At 36.2% G+C, this 16961-nt stretch overlaps 1 protein-coding gene across 3 annotated transcripts in view; it reads left to right on the forward strand.

Moving 5' to 3' along the window:
• The window catches only part of RANBP17 (RAN binding protein 17), a 327124-nt gene that overhangs the window by 20771 nt on the left and 289392 nt on the right, over positions 1-16961 (forward strand). For all 3 annotated transcript variants that reach the window (XM_047729648.1, XM_047729649.1, XM_047729650.1), the window contains 6 exons: positions 209-375; positions 4378-4443; positions 9100-9204; positions 10635-10800; positions 14019-14092; positions 16295-16414. In XM_047729648.1, coding sequence (XP_047585604.1) covers positions 209-375; positions 4378-4443; positions 9100-9204; positions 10635-10800; positions 14019-14092; positions 16295-16414 — 698 coding nt within the window. The remainder of the gene's footprint in view (positions 1-208; positions 376-4377; positions 4444-9099; positions 9205-10634; positions 10801-14018; positions 14093-16294; positions 16415-16961) is intronic.

Below are 16961 nucleotides of genomic sequence, written 5' to 3' on the forward strand. Positions count from 1 at the left end.
ATTATCCCCTAATATTTAAATTGAATTGGAGCAAATTTCCTTTTCCACAATAAGCCTTGTAGCAGAAATGACTATTTAAGTAAGTATATATCTTGGAGAAAAGGATTAGCTTTTTGTCAAAGAATGTGTCATTACCAGCTGTTTTTCTTGACAAGATTCACATTATGTTACGGAAAAGTTCAAATGATCACAGAATATTTTCTTACAGGAAACTACATTCTTAATTATGTGGCATCACAGCCCAAGCTGGCGCCCTTTGTTATCCAAGCTCTAATTCAAGTCATTGCTAAAATCACTAAACTGGGATGGTTTGAGGTTCAGAAAGACCAGTTTATCTTCAGAGAAATTATTGCTGATGTGAAGAAGTTCCTTCAGGTAAGAAGGCATTATCGCATTATTAGAACATCACTAGTTGGTTTTTTTGTTTTTTTTGGGGTTTTTTTTGGTTTAGAAAACTTCTTTTCTTAAGTATGGTTTCTTCTGTGACTACCAGTACCATATTAATTACAATTTACTGTTTATCCTCTGGGCCCTTTATATTTTATTGCCAGTAAATGAGCATCATGGCATTACAGAAGTTTCAGACAAGAAGAATGAACATTAAAATGTTAGAAAATACACAAAAATTAGAAAATTTCAAAAATACGTGTTCTGTCCTTTCTAACATGCATGTCTATGTACTACATACATACAAAACGGATCTAATATTTTTTGAGTATGATGTGATCTAATGCTCATTACATCTCTTTGAAGTGGATCTCACTTGCAAATGAGAAAACTGAGGCTTAGGAAAGTTAAGTGAATTACATACAGTTGAAGAGTGACCTAGTAAAACGTAAAGCAAGCATTTCAGCAAGTTTTCTAACTTAAGGGATACATATATTTAACTTTTGCATTAGACTGTATTGACTATGCTAGTTTCTTAAGGATATTTTTAACTTAAATGATTCAAGTTTTAGCATATGCACATTTAACCTGTGCAAATTTGGGTATTTGAACTGCAAAAAATAAGAATAAAGAAAAATAAGCAAGAGGACAGTCATATACAACTGTGTGGTGATTCTGCTTGCCATTCCACAGAGTAGTCTGTGTCCTGAGGTGTAGTGTGGCAAACTCAAATCTGCTATTTCCAGTCTCTGCATGCCTCTTAGGATGACCATCCTGCTTTGCTCAGTGTGATTCGGATATTTAAAGATACATATTTTTTCATACAGACATTATCCCTAATTGCAAGAAAGGCACTTCAGCTGGTGCTCTGCTGCAGAAGCAGTGATCTGTTACAGTTCTTGAGGGAAAACTGGCAGTTTGGATTGAGAGATAGCTCAGTATTGGTTTATTGGCAATTAGAGGCAATTTGGATTTTCTGAGATTTTATTTCTTATGCAGTAAATCCCTGTGTAAGATGTAACTCTACTATGTAGTGCAATTCTAGAAACCTCAGAGTATGAAACACTAGACTACGATGCTTTCCTTTTATTCATATTGTTAAAACCCTGGTTAACAAATATTTGATTGTCTAAAACTTCTCAGGAATCCATGTCTTTTTAGCCCTGAGGTGAACAGCCCTGAAGCAGTGGATGGTTTGCTCAGAGACAAATGACTTCCTCACTCCAGAGTTGTACTTGCAGTTTTGGCTAACAAAATAGCAGTCTTCCCTTGTCGTTTCTTTCTTTCTTTCTTTTTTTTTTTTTTTTTTAAGATTTATTTATTTATTTGACAGACAGAGATCACAAGCAGGCAGAGAGGCAGGCAGAAAGAGAGGAGGAAGCAGGCTCCCCGCCAAGCAGAGAGCCCAATGCCAGGCTCGATCCCAGGATCCCAGGATCATAACCTGAGCCGGAGGCAAGAGGCTTTAACCCACTGAGCCACCCAGGCGCCCTCTCTTGTCGTTTCTTAAGATCACACACAGCTCAAGAATCATTAGTGTAGGCAAGAACAGACTTCAGAGTTTTTGAAAAATAAAATTAAGGTTGAAAACTGAATGGAATGAAGTCATTCTTGTTGGTTAACATTTCTCAAGCTCTCTTTCTAGTGGCTGGTAAGTTGAACTTAAGGTGAGCTTTAGTGTGTTCTTGTCAATTTTGGAAAAACAGAAGAAACAAAATGGTCTTCAAAGTTTAACAAAGTATCACAAAAGGAAGCACTTGTTTTCTGGGTATGACTTAACCTAACTTTGAGTCACGAGAAAGGCCATTTCACTTACCTGAATGGAAATGAGAAAAGAAACGTGCGCTAAATACATTTCCCATAAATGTGAATGAGATTCTTAAAAAGCAGACTCAGGTCCTTGGCGCTCTTATTTTTAAAGTGTTTAATCAAGGTAACGGGATTTGAGAAAATACTTCGGGAATTTTAAGTGAATCGAAAGCTGCTAGGTCAGGGCAAGTAAAAAGTTTGAGCAACTAATTTTACTTTGTCCAGATCCTCTACTGTCATAGATTGATTATGTCTAATAAATTTCCAGACAAAAGAGAAAAAAAAACCACTTTAATGTTTAAGTACTCAAATAGAGTACCCCATGGTTCCTTTGGGTATTAACAGCTTCTGTGAATTTTGTACTAAAAATTATTTTAAATTTGCTAAATCTTTAATGGCCTGAGGATTTGTACATCTTCTTTTCTCTGTTATTGCAGTCTTACTGCTGCCACACTACAAACATTGATGGGCTTCTTTCCTACATACATACCCAGGAGAGCCTCCTGTCATCTATGACAGTGCTAGCCACATTACTGATTCACAATGAGATAAGGAGCAGAATGTAAATCAGTGTGGTGCTTCCTTCACTGAGGAAGACTTGCAATGAAAAAAATGCTGGCTAAACTAAGCAGTGTACTTAGTAGGGACTTAGCAGGCTTATAATCTTGTACAAACTCTTTTATCTCATCCATCATGAATGAGTCCCAAGCCACTCTGAGACTAGCATTGAGTTTGCAGATGACCAGCAGGCCATCAGGGAGCCTCACTTCGAGGAGCATTGACCTGGTGTGCTTACTCAGAGGGCCGATGCTTCAGTAATAGGAAATGTGTAGCCTAGTTCAAACAGTTGAGATTGTTGTGAAGGGCCATAAGAAATAAATGCAAAAATTATGGGATGTGACTTTTATTTTTTTATCCTGAGATAATACATAGAAGGAATGACCAACTATAAAATTCAGACTTAAAAAACTTGTGGGGCCTTTGGGTGGCTCAGTCAGTTAAGCGTCTGCCTTCAGTTCAGGTCATGATCCCAGGGTCCTGGGGTTGAGCCCTTTCTTCGGGCTCTCTGCTCAGCAGGAAGCCTGCTTCTCCCTCTCTCACTGCCTGCTGCTCCCCCTGCTTGTGCACTCGTGTGCTCCCTCTTTCTCTCTGAAATAAATAAATGAAATCTTTTTTTAAAAAAAAGACTTGAAAAACTTGTAATCTGTATTATTTCTTTTTTATGATTACACTATAATTGAATGTTATTTTTTTTTTAAGATTTATTTATTTGTGAGAGAGAGAGAGAGAGAGAGAGAGAGCATGTGCAGGGAGGGGCAGAGAGAGAGGGAGAAAGATAATCTCAGGCAGACTGTGTCCTGGGCTTCATCTTAAGACCTTGAGCTCATGACTTGAGCTGAAATCAGGAGCTGGACCCTCAACTGACTCAGCCACCCAGCATCCCTGGATGTTACTTTTTTAGTTTTTATACTTACAATGTGATTTTGCAATAGGGTAATTTGTTAGTAAAAGTGCATGTAAAATCTGAATTTTGATTTGAAGGAAGTTTTTGAGATTAAATTGGGAGCTGATTAAATTAAAAACATTATAGAGGCTATGAAACTGTATACCATATTGATAGTTATGTATTAATTTACCCCAGTGCATTGGACACTTTAGACGCCTTCATTTTAGATATTTATAATAAATGCATACACATGTGCTATTAAATAATATTAAAAAGACCTAAGTGATCTTATATGATATTAGATTGAGAGATTTAGATTAGTTCCTAAGCTATTTATTATTTATTGAGTGCAGCTATCTCAGTAGCCTTCAAGCAAATTTATAGAACTAAAGAGCAATTTTTGTTCAATCTTATGCAGTCTCATGAAAACTATTAAACTCTTGTATTTAAGGTTTAGTTTAATATAAGTCCTACATGCTATAAACATTTTTTAGAGTATTTAGCATTCTAGGGTAGGGTGAGCTTTTTCCTCACTCAGCTCTGTGTGTACCTAAATTTATCCTTCAAAAAATGAACTCAAAATTATTTTTGTAGACATCATAAATATTTTTTTACATATTTTAGTAGATACATTATTCGGAAAATGTGATGTTTCAGTATTTGATTATTTGTTTACACATTAAGAACCAATAATATGTCTCTACTTAGGGTACACTTGGTTGTTTTCTCCATAGGGTACTGTGGAGCACTGCATAATAGGAGTAATAATCCTCTCTGAGTTGACTCAGGAAATGAACCTGGTAAGCCTTCCATCTAATAGTGACGTGAAGTTTGCTAAGTAATGCTGATTCTTTCATATAAAATGTTTGTTAGCATAAAACTCTGAATAATCAAGTTTTTTTGTGAATTTTATTGGTGGGATAATTGGGTATTGGAACACTTATTGAAAGTAACAGAAATAGTGTGAGGTACTGCAAGGAAGAGGGAATTAGACATGGTTCCTGCTCCATGACCATTGGTGAATTGTCCTTTTATCCTCTTTATATAGTAATATACTAACCATAAGAAAAAAATTATATGAAAAGAAACAAACCTTTATTTGCTTACAAATAAAAGACAAGCAGTTTGGTGAATGGATTCTCAACAATGGGTACACAGCACGACTCCTCAAAGAATAGGCCACTTGGCACTTGGCCACTTGCTGGCATGAATTTCCACCCTGTACAAGGAGTTTCCAGAAGCCGTGCTTCCCCCCAACAGTGCCTTTATGAGCTCAGCAGCTAAGCACATTGTCACCTGTTTCTGCTCACTTTTGTACTTAGCATGGTTCTAAACAGAACAAAAGCAGAAGTTAGGTTCTCTGTGGGATAATGTTAAAATAAAGGGGAGTAGAGGTAGTGTTTATATTTTAAAACTCTTGTCATGTTCAGTAGTCTGCGTTTGTGTGTGTGTGTGTGTGTGAATATGAAGAGCTTGCATACCCAGGACTACTTGCCAGCTCCCTTTGGAGTGTCAATATAGTTCTGTACATAAAAAAATCAGCCAAAACAACCGTTTCCAACTTGTGTTCGGTCAGGAATTAGAGAATATTTCTAGTTTTATTGAGTGCTTATCTTAAATTTAAAGTGAACCCTTACATTATCACAGACCTCACTCCCTGACTCCTCCACCCCGAGCGCGTAACAGTTTCTCCCCTGTGGCTATGTACCAGTATCCATTTGTCCCACAAAGGAACCAGTATAGAATTGTGCATCTCATTTATTGGACATGTTCTTTTAGTCTCCATCAATCTGGAAAAATTCCTCAATCTTTCTCTCACTTTTCATGACCTTAACATTTGTGAAAATTACAGGCCAGTTTTGTGAAATGTCCCTCAATTTGGGATTGTCTGATGTTTCTTTATTATTAGATTCGGATTATGCATATTGGTTAGGAATATCACAGAAATGATACTGTGGTCTTCTCATTTTCTCCAGTCAGGAAGCGCATGATTTGATTTGTTACATTACTAATGATATCTACTTTGGTTACTTGATGAAAATGGTCTCCTCCTCTAATTGCAGATTTATTTTTTTCTCCCTTGTAAATAATAACTACTTAAGACAAAATACCCATCAGACTTCCAATTTATTCACTTATTTATATCAGTATGCATTCCTGGCTTCCAATTGTATTTAGTAGATTATAATTTGTTACTAACATACTTTCATGCTCTCATTTTGCCGTATTTGGCCAGTAGGAACCCTTTTAAGCTTGCTTCCATGTCCATTTGACATTTACTCACCAGTCTTTGAATATTTTCTTACTTTTTGGCACAAGATGTTCTAGGCTTAGCAATCCAAGTGCTTTTGAAAAAAGCTTCAGGGTCTAAAGTGTGATTTTGATTTTGTATGGTAAAAAGAATATGGCTTTTGTGGACACATTTTACTTGGTCTAATTTTATGGCATTTACAGTTTGAACAAGCGCTTGGTAAGTACTTCTGACCAGGCAGCAGGGAGATCTACAGTGCATGGTGAAAATCAGACACTATCATTATTAAATGTGAACCAGGCAAATTCATGTAATGTCAATAACAAGATGTATTTTTTAAGAAAAAATACCTAAATTTGAGGTTTCCTGAAAGAGGATTATATGCAATCTTGTTTTTTTTTTCAAAGCCAAGCCTATTGTTTCTACTGTTCCTGGAGGATATTCAGTATATACTCATCAAGAAGTACAATATCCTGGGCGCCTGGGTGGCTCAGTGGGTTAAGCCTCTGCCTTCGGCTCAGGTCATGATCTCAGGGTCCTGGGATCGAGGCCCGCATCGGGCTCTCTGCTCAGCGGGGAGCCTGCTTTCTCCTCTCTCTCTCTATGCCTGCCTCTCAGCATCCTTGTGATCTCTCTCTCTCTGTTTCAAATAAATAAATAAAATCTTTAAAAAAAAAAAAAGTACAATATCCTATATCTACATTGTAGAGGCATAGGTATACATTAGACAATAGATGCACAGTTCATCTTCTCAAAAAACTGGATATCGGTGAATAAAACAAGTAAAATAATCAGGGTAGGCCTTGAAGATAACTGAAATTAGACCTGGATTTGTATTTTAGCTCTATTGCTTACTGCTTTGGACAGACTTCTAAATGTCTTTAAACGTACAGATTTACACTCTGTAAAGTGAGAATGATACCTTCCAGAATCTTAGTAAGATTAGATAAACTACTAGCTCAGGGCCTGGTATGTCCAAGTGCTCCATAAGAGTTTCTTCTGGTAGTAATGAGAGGTTGGCCTAAGATAGTGTGCCTGTAAACTTTAATTTTCATATGTTAGAAGAGGATAATATATTTTTCACAGGCTATTTTAAGAAGTGAAATAATATGTGAAGAGTACTTCATAAATTACAATTGCAGTACTATATGCTATTATTAATTTGTATTAAGGAAAAGTTTTTATATATTGAGGGAAATATTATAAGAGAAACAGACTGAAGTTTGGTTTAAAAGAAAGGAAGAATGCTGGAAATGCTAATTTGAATCTTACCTATTGGTTATGTTATGCCCGAGTTTTCGCGTCCGAGAGACCACCAAGGAGCCAAGCACCGATGCAATCACACGAGGGCTTATTTGACCAGCTTAAGCTTGGGCTGAAGTGTACCCGACACAGCGGAGTAGGGACTTCGACCCTTAGGTGACATGCTTAAGCTTGGGCCGAAGTATACCCGACGCAGCGGAGTAGGGACTTGGACCCCGAGCCGGATTACAGTCAGTTTTTAAAGGCAGAGTAGGGGTGGACTCGGCGGGTGAGGACAAAAAGGGTTATGGATGATGTAAGTCTCTAAGGAATTTTGGAAGCGAGGTCTCCAGGACTTTGAGGGGCTAGCCGTTGTCTGGGGAAAAGGTTATTTTACCAATAACAAAAATCTTCTCGTGAGACCCTTTAAATGTATATCAGTGGGTCATATGCTTGGGAATGATCGCTGACACTATCTTGGAGGTTTAGAGATAAAGTTTCACATTTCTCCTATCAGGTGTCCTTGTTAGTGAGATTTAAGTTTAGAAAAAATTTAACTTTATTTACATTTCCTTCTGCCTCAGCCTCCTTCAGTTTTATGGTGGGGAGGGCGACATTAGGGCTTAAGGAACTGAGTTATTTGCCTCTGGAAATTGTGCTACTGTTAAGATAGCTTCTTGGTTGTAAATCTCTAGAACATTGGTAAACCAAGGGAGACTGCTGTCTTGCAGGATTGTGATCTCTGCAAGTTAACTATTTGCTTTTCCCCCAGGGCAGCCAGGAGTGGCCGAGGAATGTCACACATACTACCGAGGGAAGGGGAGGGGAGCGGGTGGAGAGGGGGTGCAAGGTGCCAGCCTCCGCTTTGCCAAGATGGCTGTACTTATGTCAGGGCTAGACTCGAGGTGGGTACAGCCTTGTTTTTTCTTGGCCTCCACAGTTACAGATTCCAGTAACTACTTTCTGTAATTACTTCTGTTATGTTTCATGTTTCTATAAGTAAATGTGGCTTTAAATATAGTCTAAATTGTTTGATGGAGCTTAGGAAGTATCAGATAATCAATTTTGAGCTCACTGATTTTTTTTTAAATGTGTTTAAGCATTAACAAAATGGTTTATTTTCTTCTTCCAAACAGCAAAAGGAATGCTGTAGTGACTCTAGCCCATGGTGTTAATGGTCATTTGGGTATCAGACTTCAGCTTTGTTTGCTGTTTGCTGTTGATAAATGGAAGTATTAATGGCATTAATAGTATAGTTTTGACCTTATCATATTTTAGATTAGAGGCTTAAGAACTACTCTTCATAGATTTATTCTTAATAGTTATCTATCGGTAACTAATAAATATTCAGAGGGAATGTACTGTTGCTTATATACTAAGATTTCTGGTTGTTTATTTTTTCCGCCTTGGTTTCTTTTTAAAACACCAAGGATATATGAACCAATGACATTTCTGGTGTATATAGAAATACTTCTTTTATATGAACAATTTTTCTGTAATTGATTATTAACTGATTCACAGAAAGTTAAAATTTGAAGATTATTTTAGGGATTCTTGTTTTACAGGAGCAATCTGAGCTGAGGAACAGAGAAGTTGTTGCTTACCTAATAGGAAATGGTACATGGTACAGGAGTTGATAGTCTTAGGATCCATCTGTATTTTATAATCTGTGTTCATATTATCTCTGAAAGTGTGATCAATTCTGGCTTCTAATTTTGGGATTGGTATGGTTAGAAAGAGCAATGAATTGAAACAATCCAGAAACTTGGGTTTTGCCAGTGGTGGGTCTGCCATTAACTCTGTGAGTAACTTTTAAGCAGGGCACTTATCCCATAGATTTTTAAAAGCTCTCTTAACTCTGTACTTGATGCTTCTTTAATCATTATTTCCATTACTTTTCTTAGTAAATTTTGCTTTGCTATTTGCTAAGTCTGGTTAAATAAATTTATCTTGATCTTTTTAGGTTGATTATTCTAGACCTTCAGCAAAACACAGGAAAATAGCTACCTCATTTCGTGACACTTCTCTCAAAGACATTTTAGTGCTAGCATGCTCTCTTCTAAAAGAGGTAAGTTTTTAAATAATTCAATATCCTACTTAGAGTATTTAGGAAATTTTAAGTTTCAGAAGAACTTCAATTGAAACCCCCTTCCCCAGCCCCCATTCTGCCTTTTCAAGATTTACTGTGAGCAATCTTAATTTAGGTACAGTAGATTTCCACGAGTCTGTAAGAGGTTCCAAAAAATTCACTTTTATTTACCAGAGATATAATAAAACAAAATCTAAAGGGAATTCAGTAACTTATCTTTAGGTAGTTTCACTGTCTTCCTACTACTGCTATAGATTATTTATTACAGAAGCTAATTGAGACTTAATTTCTTTATTTTTGTTGCCTGTGTTTTAATGGGATGCAGATGAACAATAAAATGGCAGTAAGTTTTTCTAATTCATCAATTATTAGTATTCATAGGTGAGCCAAGACAGTTGACTTTAATAATTTGTTTGGGAAATTATATTTTCCCATTTGCTACTTGGTGCCCTGTGGAATATTAGGGATAGTACAATTAATAATTATATTGTGTTTGCTTGTAATATAGGGATTCCGTCATGTGGTTCAAGCTTTTAAATTGGCGAAATATAGCATTTCCTAAAATATGTTCCAGGAATTACCTGTTTCTAATTATTTCAGTTCTCTAGATAGTTAGTAATAGGATAACTGCTGCAGTAGGCCAGTCTGAAAGACCCTCTATTATTTTTTAAATTTTCCTTTTGTATGAAAAATTTTAACATATGTAAAAGAAGGTTGAAGAATATAATGAGCTCCCTTGGACCCATTAACCAGTTAAGCAGTAACAACTCCAGACCAGTCTCTTTTCATCTCTGTACTTTTCAAACAACTCTTTGTCTTTGTGTTATTCTTAAAGCAGAATCCCAAATTTAGTTATCACTTCTTCCACAGGTATTTTGCACTGTGTCTTTAGGAGATAATCTATTCTGATTGTGTCAGAATAGACCTTTTGTGGGGGGGAGGTAGGGTGTGGTAAGGATTGTTCTCCAGAACAATCTTAGACTCATGCAGCTCTGACCTTTGTAACTGACTATGGATCATTTATACATAAAGTTCCACACTTGAAGAATATTATATTTCTGGCTTGTTCTAAGCAGCCTTTGATCTAAAATAGATCCCAAAGATTTATACATTCTTGCTGAGTACAGTATTTGTCCTAAAGTTCTTTTTATAACTTTAGAAGATGGCCTACAATTTGCAGTTAAGTGTCAAAGGTCTTATTCTCATTTTAGAAAATAAAATTTTGAAAATAGTCTATTGTAGATTTTTGTTGATTGTGATTTTACAACTTTTTCTGACATACACAACAACATAACTTTGCAGACTTTCCTTCCTAATTCTAATTTGGCATTGAAAAGTGATTTAGTGAAGTGACAATTTGTTTATTGACGTATTTCATGAAGTTTTACTTGACTTTCACCTTTTTTCAGGTGTTGGCCAAACCCTTAAATCTTCAGGATGAAGGTCAACAAACTCTAGTAATGCAGGTCTTGAAACTGGTCCTCAACTGCCTTAGCTTTGACTTCATTGGCAGTTCAGCAGATGAATCTGCAGATGATCTTTGCACAGTGCAGATTCCAACAACCTGGAGAACAAGTAAGAAGAAAGTTTAGTGTGAGGGATGATGGTCAGAGTCAAAGGCACAGAATTAAACAATATAGTTGCCAAATGTGCAGTTACTTCTAGTTTTTGTTAGGCAATCAAAAAATTCAAAAAGATTTGTAACACAGGGTAGCTGCTGATACCCAGTATTGAAATCTGCTTTCCTTCATATCGTGGGAGCTTCCATATTTTGATATTGGAAAATAGGAAAGCTAGCTCTAGAGTTAGGGGAAAAACAGGTTTGGGAGGGAAAATGAAGAGTTCTGTTTTGAAAGTTTCAGATGAATAGAGTGAGAGAGGATATAACACAGAGATATAACACAGAGAAACTGCATTTTTCAAAGTTAGAAGGAGAATGAATTAGAATAACAGACTTAGCAGAGCGGAATTGCAGCTTACTTCCTTATAGAGAAGGATACCAAGAAAAAAAGCAAGCTCATTTGCTCTCACACATTTCAGAAAGGTGATGGCACTAGGGTATTCCTACAGTCAGAGGTGAGGTGAGGACTAGGGCTTGGTAAAAAAGTATGTATTCTGTTCAAAGTCCCCAGGATCTTCTCTCCCACCTGTGCAACTACCAACTTTTCATTTCTCTTCCCTGTGTGCCCTTTCCCCTTATTTCCCAAGACCAGACCTTTTTGTCCTCAAGAAATTAAACTGGGTATTTAGGATAACCGATATAGCAGGGGAACACCACAATTTTGTGAAAACTTCTAATATGGAAAGCAGAGATTAAAACAATTAAAAGGGATGTAGTATTCTTAGTATCATGATGAATACATGAACCAACAAATGCAATAAAAATTGCACATACCACACATAAACACAAACACACACCTATATGAACACATGAGTGCATGTAAAAATGGGAAAAATGAATAAGATTAGGGACGCCTGAGTGGCTCAGTTGGTTAAGCAGCTGCCTTCGGCTCAGGTCATGATCCCGGCGTCCTGGGATCGAGTCCCACATCGGGCTCCTTGCTTGGCAGGGAGCCTGCTTCTCCCTCTGCCTCTGCCTGCCACTCTGTCTGCCTGTGCTCACTCTCGCTTCTCTCTCTATGACAAATAAATAAATAAAATCTTTAAAAAAAAAAAATGAATAAGATTGATGGATTGTATCAGTGTGGTTTCCTGATTGTGATATTCTGCTGTAGTTTTGCAAGAGTTTACCATTCGAGGAAACTAAGTAATGGGTGCATGGGTCTCTATTATTTCTTGCAACTGCATATGCATCTGTAATTATCTCAAGAAGCTTTTTTATAAAGGGAGAGCTTAGTAGAAACAAAGTAAAGAGTAGAAGTAAACTTCAAAAAAGTATAGTTAATATCCCCAGGGAAATTTTTAAAAAAAGGTAACACATCCTGAAACAAGATTAGTATTTTTTTTAGTTTTATTTATTTATTTGAGAGAAAAAAAGAGAGAGAGAATGCATTGTGGGGAGGGGTAAAGAAAGAAGAAGAAGAGAAAATCTCAAGCAGATTCCCCACTGAGCATGGAGCCCCAATGTGGGGCTCGATCTCATGACCCTGAGATCACGATCTGAGCCAAAATCAAGAGTCAGACACTTAAACAGCTGAGCCACATAGTTGTTCCAGAATAAGATATTGTTTTGTAAAGGAAAGTTCAGAGGATGTTCCAAATATAAAAGACAGTTGCTTAAATAAAACACTTAATAAAAGGTTGGAAGATAAAGTTAGGGAAATATCCCAGAAAGTAGAACAAAAAAGCAAGGAGAGATTTGATAGGAGAGAAATCTACAAGAATATCAGAGCATAAAATTAGGAGAGCTGGCCTCTGACTACTAGGAGTTTGAGAAAGAGAATAGAAAAAAGAAGAAGGAGAAGGAGAAGAAGAAGAAGAAGAAGAAGAAGAAGAAGAAGAAGAAGAAGAAAATTTGCAAACAAATAACACCAAAAAAAAGTTCTTGGCACTGAAACATAAAATTTCAGATTGAAAGATCCCATGAAGGGCACATAGTAGTGAATGAATAAAAGAAACACTAAGCTTCATAATCATAATCATTTCAGAGTAATAGTGATAAAAGGAAGATCCTGAAATCTACCAGAAAGGAGAAGTCACCTACAAAGGACTGGGATCAAGAACAGCATTAGACTTCTTGGCATCAGCACTGGAAGCCAGAAGACAATGGAATAGTATCCCTAAACTTCTGAAGGGAAATAATTTTCAAACTAGACTGAAATTATCAAGCATAAGGTAGAATTAAGACATTTTCAGACATGCCCATCCTCCTGGAATTTATCCTTTATGTGCTTGCTCTCTGAAAGTTACTTGACAAAAAAACCATGGAAGATGAGGGGTTTGTGAAAAGGGAGTTTCAAAACAAGATGACAATGAGCAGACATAGAAAGAAGATAATTATATAACAAATTTAGGAACAAGTTGGAGGCTCTAGGAGATGAGGGAAGGGGGAGAAGTGGAAATTATAGGTTATTTGATGATACAGATCACGTGGAAAGTGGTATGAAGAACATTTTACAAATCTGTCAGAATATTTGGAAAGAATTCGTGACAGATAGATATACAGCTAAGCACAGAAAAGATGCTATGATTAAATCCAGAGAGTGTTAGAAATAAGATCATAGTGTACTCCTTGGCTCAGCTGTTAACATTACTTACACAGCCATAATAAATGTAAACACTTAGAATTGATTTAATCCCAAATTGTTAAAATAGCAGATAGATTTTGAAAGAGGTCAGGTTGTGGTAGAGGCTCCAGCCTCATAGCTTATAACAAATTCATTTGATGCTTAAGGTAAAACAAAGAAATAGTCATATAGCATGTTATTTGGAAATACGTATGTAAGTGTAGATTAAGAGTTGAAAGGTAGTTGGAATGGGGTAGGGTATAGCTGTTTTTTATGATACACTTTTTAATAGTGTTTAGTTTTTGATATTGTTTGGCTTAAATGTTTATATTACTGTAATATAGATGAAAATGGTAAGATTCTCCCAGTAAGAACTGTAGATGCTACATAGAAATAAGGAACATTTTAGCTAATTAGTTTCTATCTCTGTATTCTTTCATCTTTCAAAGGACAATAGCTAGGAATTAAAAAGAAATTAAGCCTAACTGATAAGAGTGGCCACATGCAGAGGTCTTAGAGTTCTTGTTTGTGTGCTGATGTCTTACTGTTCACATTAAAATAACTGAATGGAAGTAATGGTATTAGAAAAAAAATTTTTTTTTCCAGTTTTCCTGGAACCAGAAACATTGGATCTTTTCTTCAATTTGTATCATTCACTTCCACCACTACTGTCTCAGTTAGTAAGTAAAAATCATTATTTCATTAAAAAGTACTTGCAATCTTTATCTAAGGGTGGTATCTATTTTAGTGTAAAAAGTCTGATTTATATTCTTGATTGGGTTCACCTCTCACAAGAAATGCTTTTTTACATCCCCTGGGATTTATGTTACTTGAGCTATTTGTCAGATTCTGACCACAGGTTTCCTTTTCATAGGTGAACCCAGGACCTCTAGCTGTTGGTTTAGCTCTTGCCCAGAGCCAGGAAAGCTTGTCACCCTTTAAGTGTACCTTCCTTTCTACCCAGTCCCCATCCCTTCTTCTGGGTCTCAGTCTGGTAGTTGGCCACACCATCGTTTACCTTCCCTTTTCCTTCCCTCTCTCTAGAATTCTCCCTTAATCCTCCCTTCCCTAGGCTCACCAGCCAGCCCACATCAGTGTATCTGAATGAGAAACAAAAGGGGATCTGCTCATGTAATTTTGTGTTCATCACTCCAGTTGTTCATTTATTTTTTGAATTAAATTATTTTGTGTGCTTAAAAATCTTAAAACTCTTTGGTTATATAGTAACTTTGAGAATGTGAACCTTATCTTTGTGGAACCTAAAACAGAGACCAGGCAAGACTGAAAAAAGAAAAAGAAAAAGTTGTCAGTTTAATATCTAAGCTTCTAGAAGTAAAGTTGGAGGATTCTGATATTGCCATTTCCTGAAAAAACATGTTCCAGATTTAAAGTACAGATCAGTGGTGTGTTTGTTTAGATATGTTATTGCCTAGAAGGGGAGACTAGATTTGCAAAAATACTCTCTCCCCTTCTTTTTTTTAAAAAACACATCTGTTCTTCAGTCTAGGGTTTTAAGGTGGTGGTTTTTAAACTGCATTTCACAGGATACTCACATTTGCGGTGGTGCCAGAGTTTCAGCCTTCTATCTTTTAACCAGAATAATTTTGTTTTTAGTTATTTAAAAACCATGTTTTTGTGTACAGTTATGTTTTGCAATAACATAACCTACTGGCACTTAAAAAATTAAGTGTAAAACAACTGCTTTAAGAGAAAGTGACTAACATTTATTGGGCCTGCCCTATTATATGGTGCTTATCTCCCTTCATCCTCACAGTGGTCCTGCAAGGTAAGTATTATTATCCTCACTATGTTGACAAGGAAACAGACCCAGACTGGCTAAGATAAATTTATTAGGGTAGCAAACTATATAAGGAAACTGAGACTCAAACCCAGATGTTTTTGGCCCCCAAACACCAGTGGTTCCCAAACCTTCAGTATATCAGAATTGCCTAAGGAATTGTTTTGTTTTGTTTTGTTTTTAACAGTAAGGACGGCGGCAAACTGGAGAACATCTAAAAGGCCATACTCTGATTCTTGTCGCTGTTCTCACCTTTTCTAAGAGAGCCAGACATTATTTAATATCTCTTCATTAAAATATTTAAATCTTAACAGCCAATTCTAATTTTTTTATGAAGTTGGCACACATGTGGACAAAAACAAAACCTATGAGGGCCTGTTTGGCCTGAAAAGCTGCCAACTGTGGGCCTCTCACTTAATGATCAGACAGATTCCAGTGGTTTTCAGTAGTAGAATTAAGACCCCAAGTAGTGAAATTGTCTGGTAAAGTATTAACTTTTAGAAGATAACGAGACCATTTTTGTAGAATAGCTAATGTTTCTAGCAGCATTCTCCAAATTGCTCCTCAACTTTTTAAATGAATGGTATGGATAAGATGTACTATCACCACATAAATTGGGGATATACTGGATTAAGTGAAGTTATACCAAGTTACACAAAAGCAAAGTTTTCCCACTTGCAGGATACTTCCGTACATAGTGTACAGTATTTCTCAAACATAGTCTACCACAAAACCATCTTTTATTTTCTGTAGAACAACTGTTTTATTGGTTCATGAACAGAGCTGGGCAGCAGAAGCAATTGGGAGTCTTTGGAGTATATGCCTGCCCAGGTTGCTTTGGCATATTTAACATAGGAAAATATATTAGAAGAGAATACAGATGAATAGAAATTTTAGTGGTGGGGTTGAAGAGTGATGGATGGTGGTGGTGGTTGATGGTGTGTAGCTTTCATGATTTCTGGATTCTGTAGTACTTTTCTATTATTAAAATTAAAAAATACTTTTTTATGTGAAGACAGTGTTCCTTACATGTGGCCATAGTCACTTTTAAAATTGAAATGAATTTTGTTGTTCCTATTTTTAGGCACTTTCATGTTTAGTTCAGTTTGCTTCTACAAGAAGGTCCTTATTTAGCAGTCCTGAACGTGCCAAGTACCTTGGTAATTTAATTAAGGGAGTAAAAAGGATACTTGAAAACCCTCAGGTATTTATGAAGTAATTTAATTAATACTTAGTATGTAGAAATACAGTTTTTCTGCTGAAAGGTGTAATAAATTCATGACTTGATTATGATTCTGGAAGGAAGTGTGAAGTATCACATCCATCTTCCTTAGATCTCATTTGTAGTAGAAACGGGCAGTTTTAAAAAATGGGTGCTTTCCTGACAGACTTCTGTGTTCTTCCTTTTTCACTTTTTTCCATTCTTTTAGGTGAATAAGAATAGAAGGTATATATCCTGTGATGCTTCTGCTTTATACCATTGTGTCCTGCATTTCTTTGCTTGTACTTCTTACATTATTTATTACTTCAGAGTCATAGCTACCTTCTGAACTATAAGACTTAATATAAATTTGAACGTTAATATTGGATTAAGTGGCTTTGAATTATGAGATAATATCTTTTGCCCTCTTGTGGACAAATAAGAGTTTGTAGATTTAAAAAATCTATACATTAACTTGCAAAGCTTCAGTAGCAATATTCATTCCAGAGAATTGCAAAGCCATTCTTAATTAGTGATTTGGCTGCCTAGA

The sequence above is a fragment of the Lutra lutra genome, chromosome 5 (assembly GCF_902655055.1).
Source record: "Lutra lutra chromosome 5, mLutLut1.2, whole genome shotgun sequence".
In the NCBI taxonomy this organism is placed as follows: domain Eukaryota; kingdom Metazoa; phylum Chordata; class Mammalia; order Carnivora; family Mustelidae; genus Lutra; species Lutra lutra.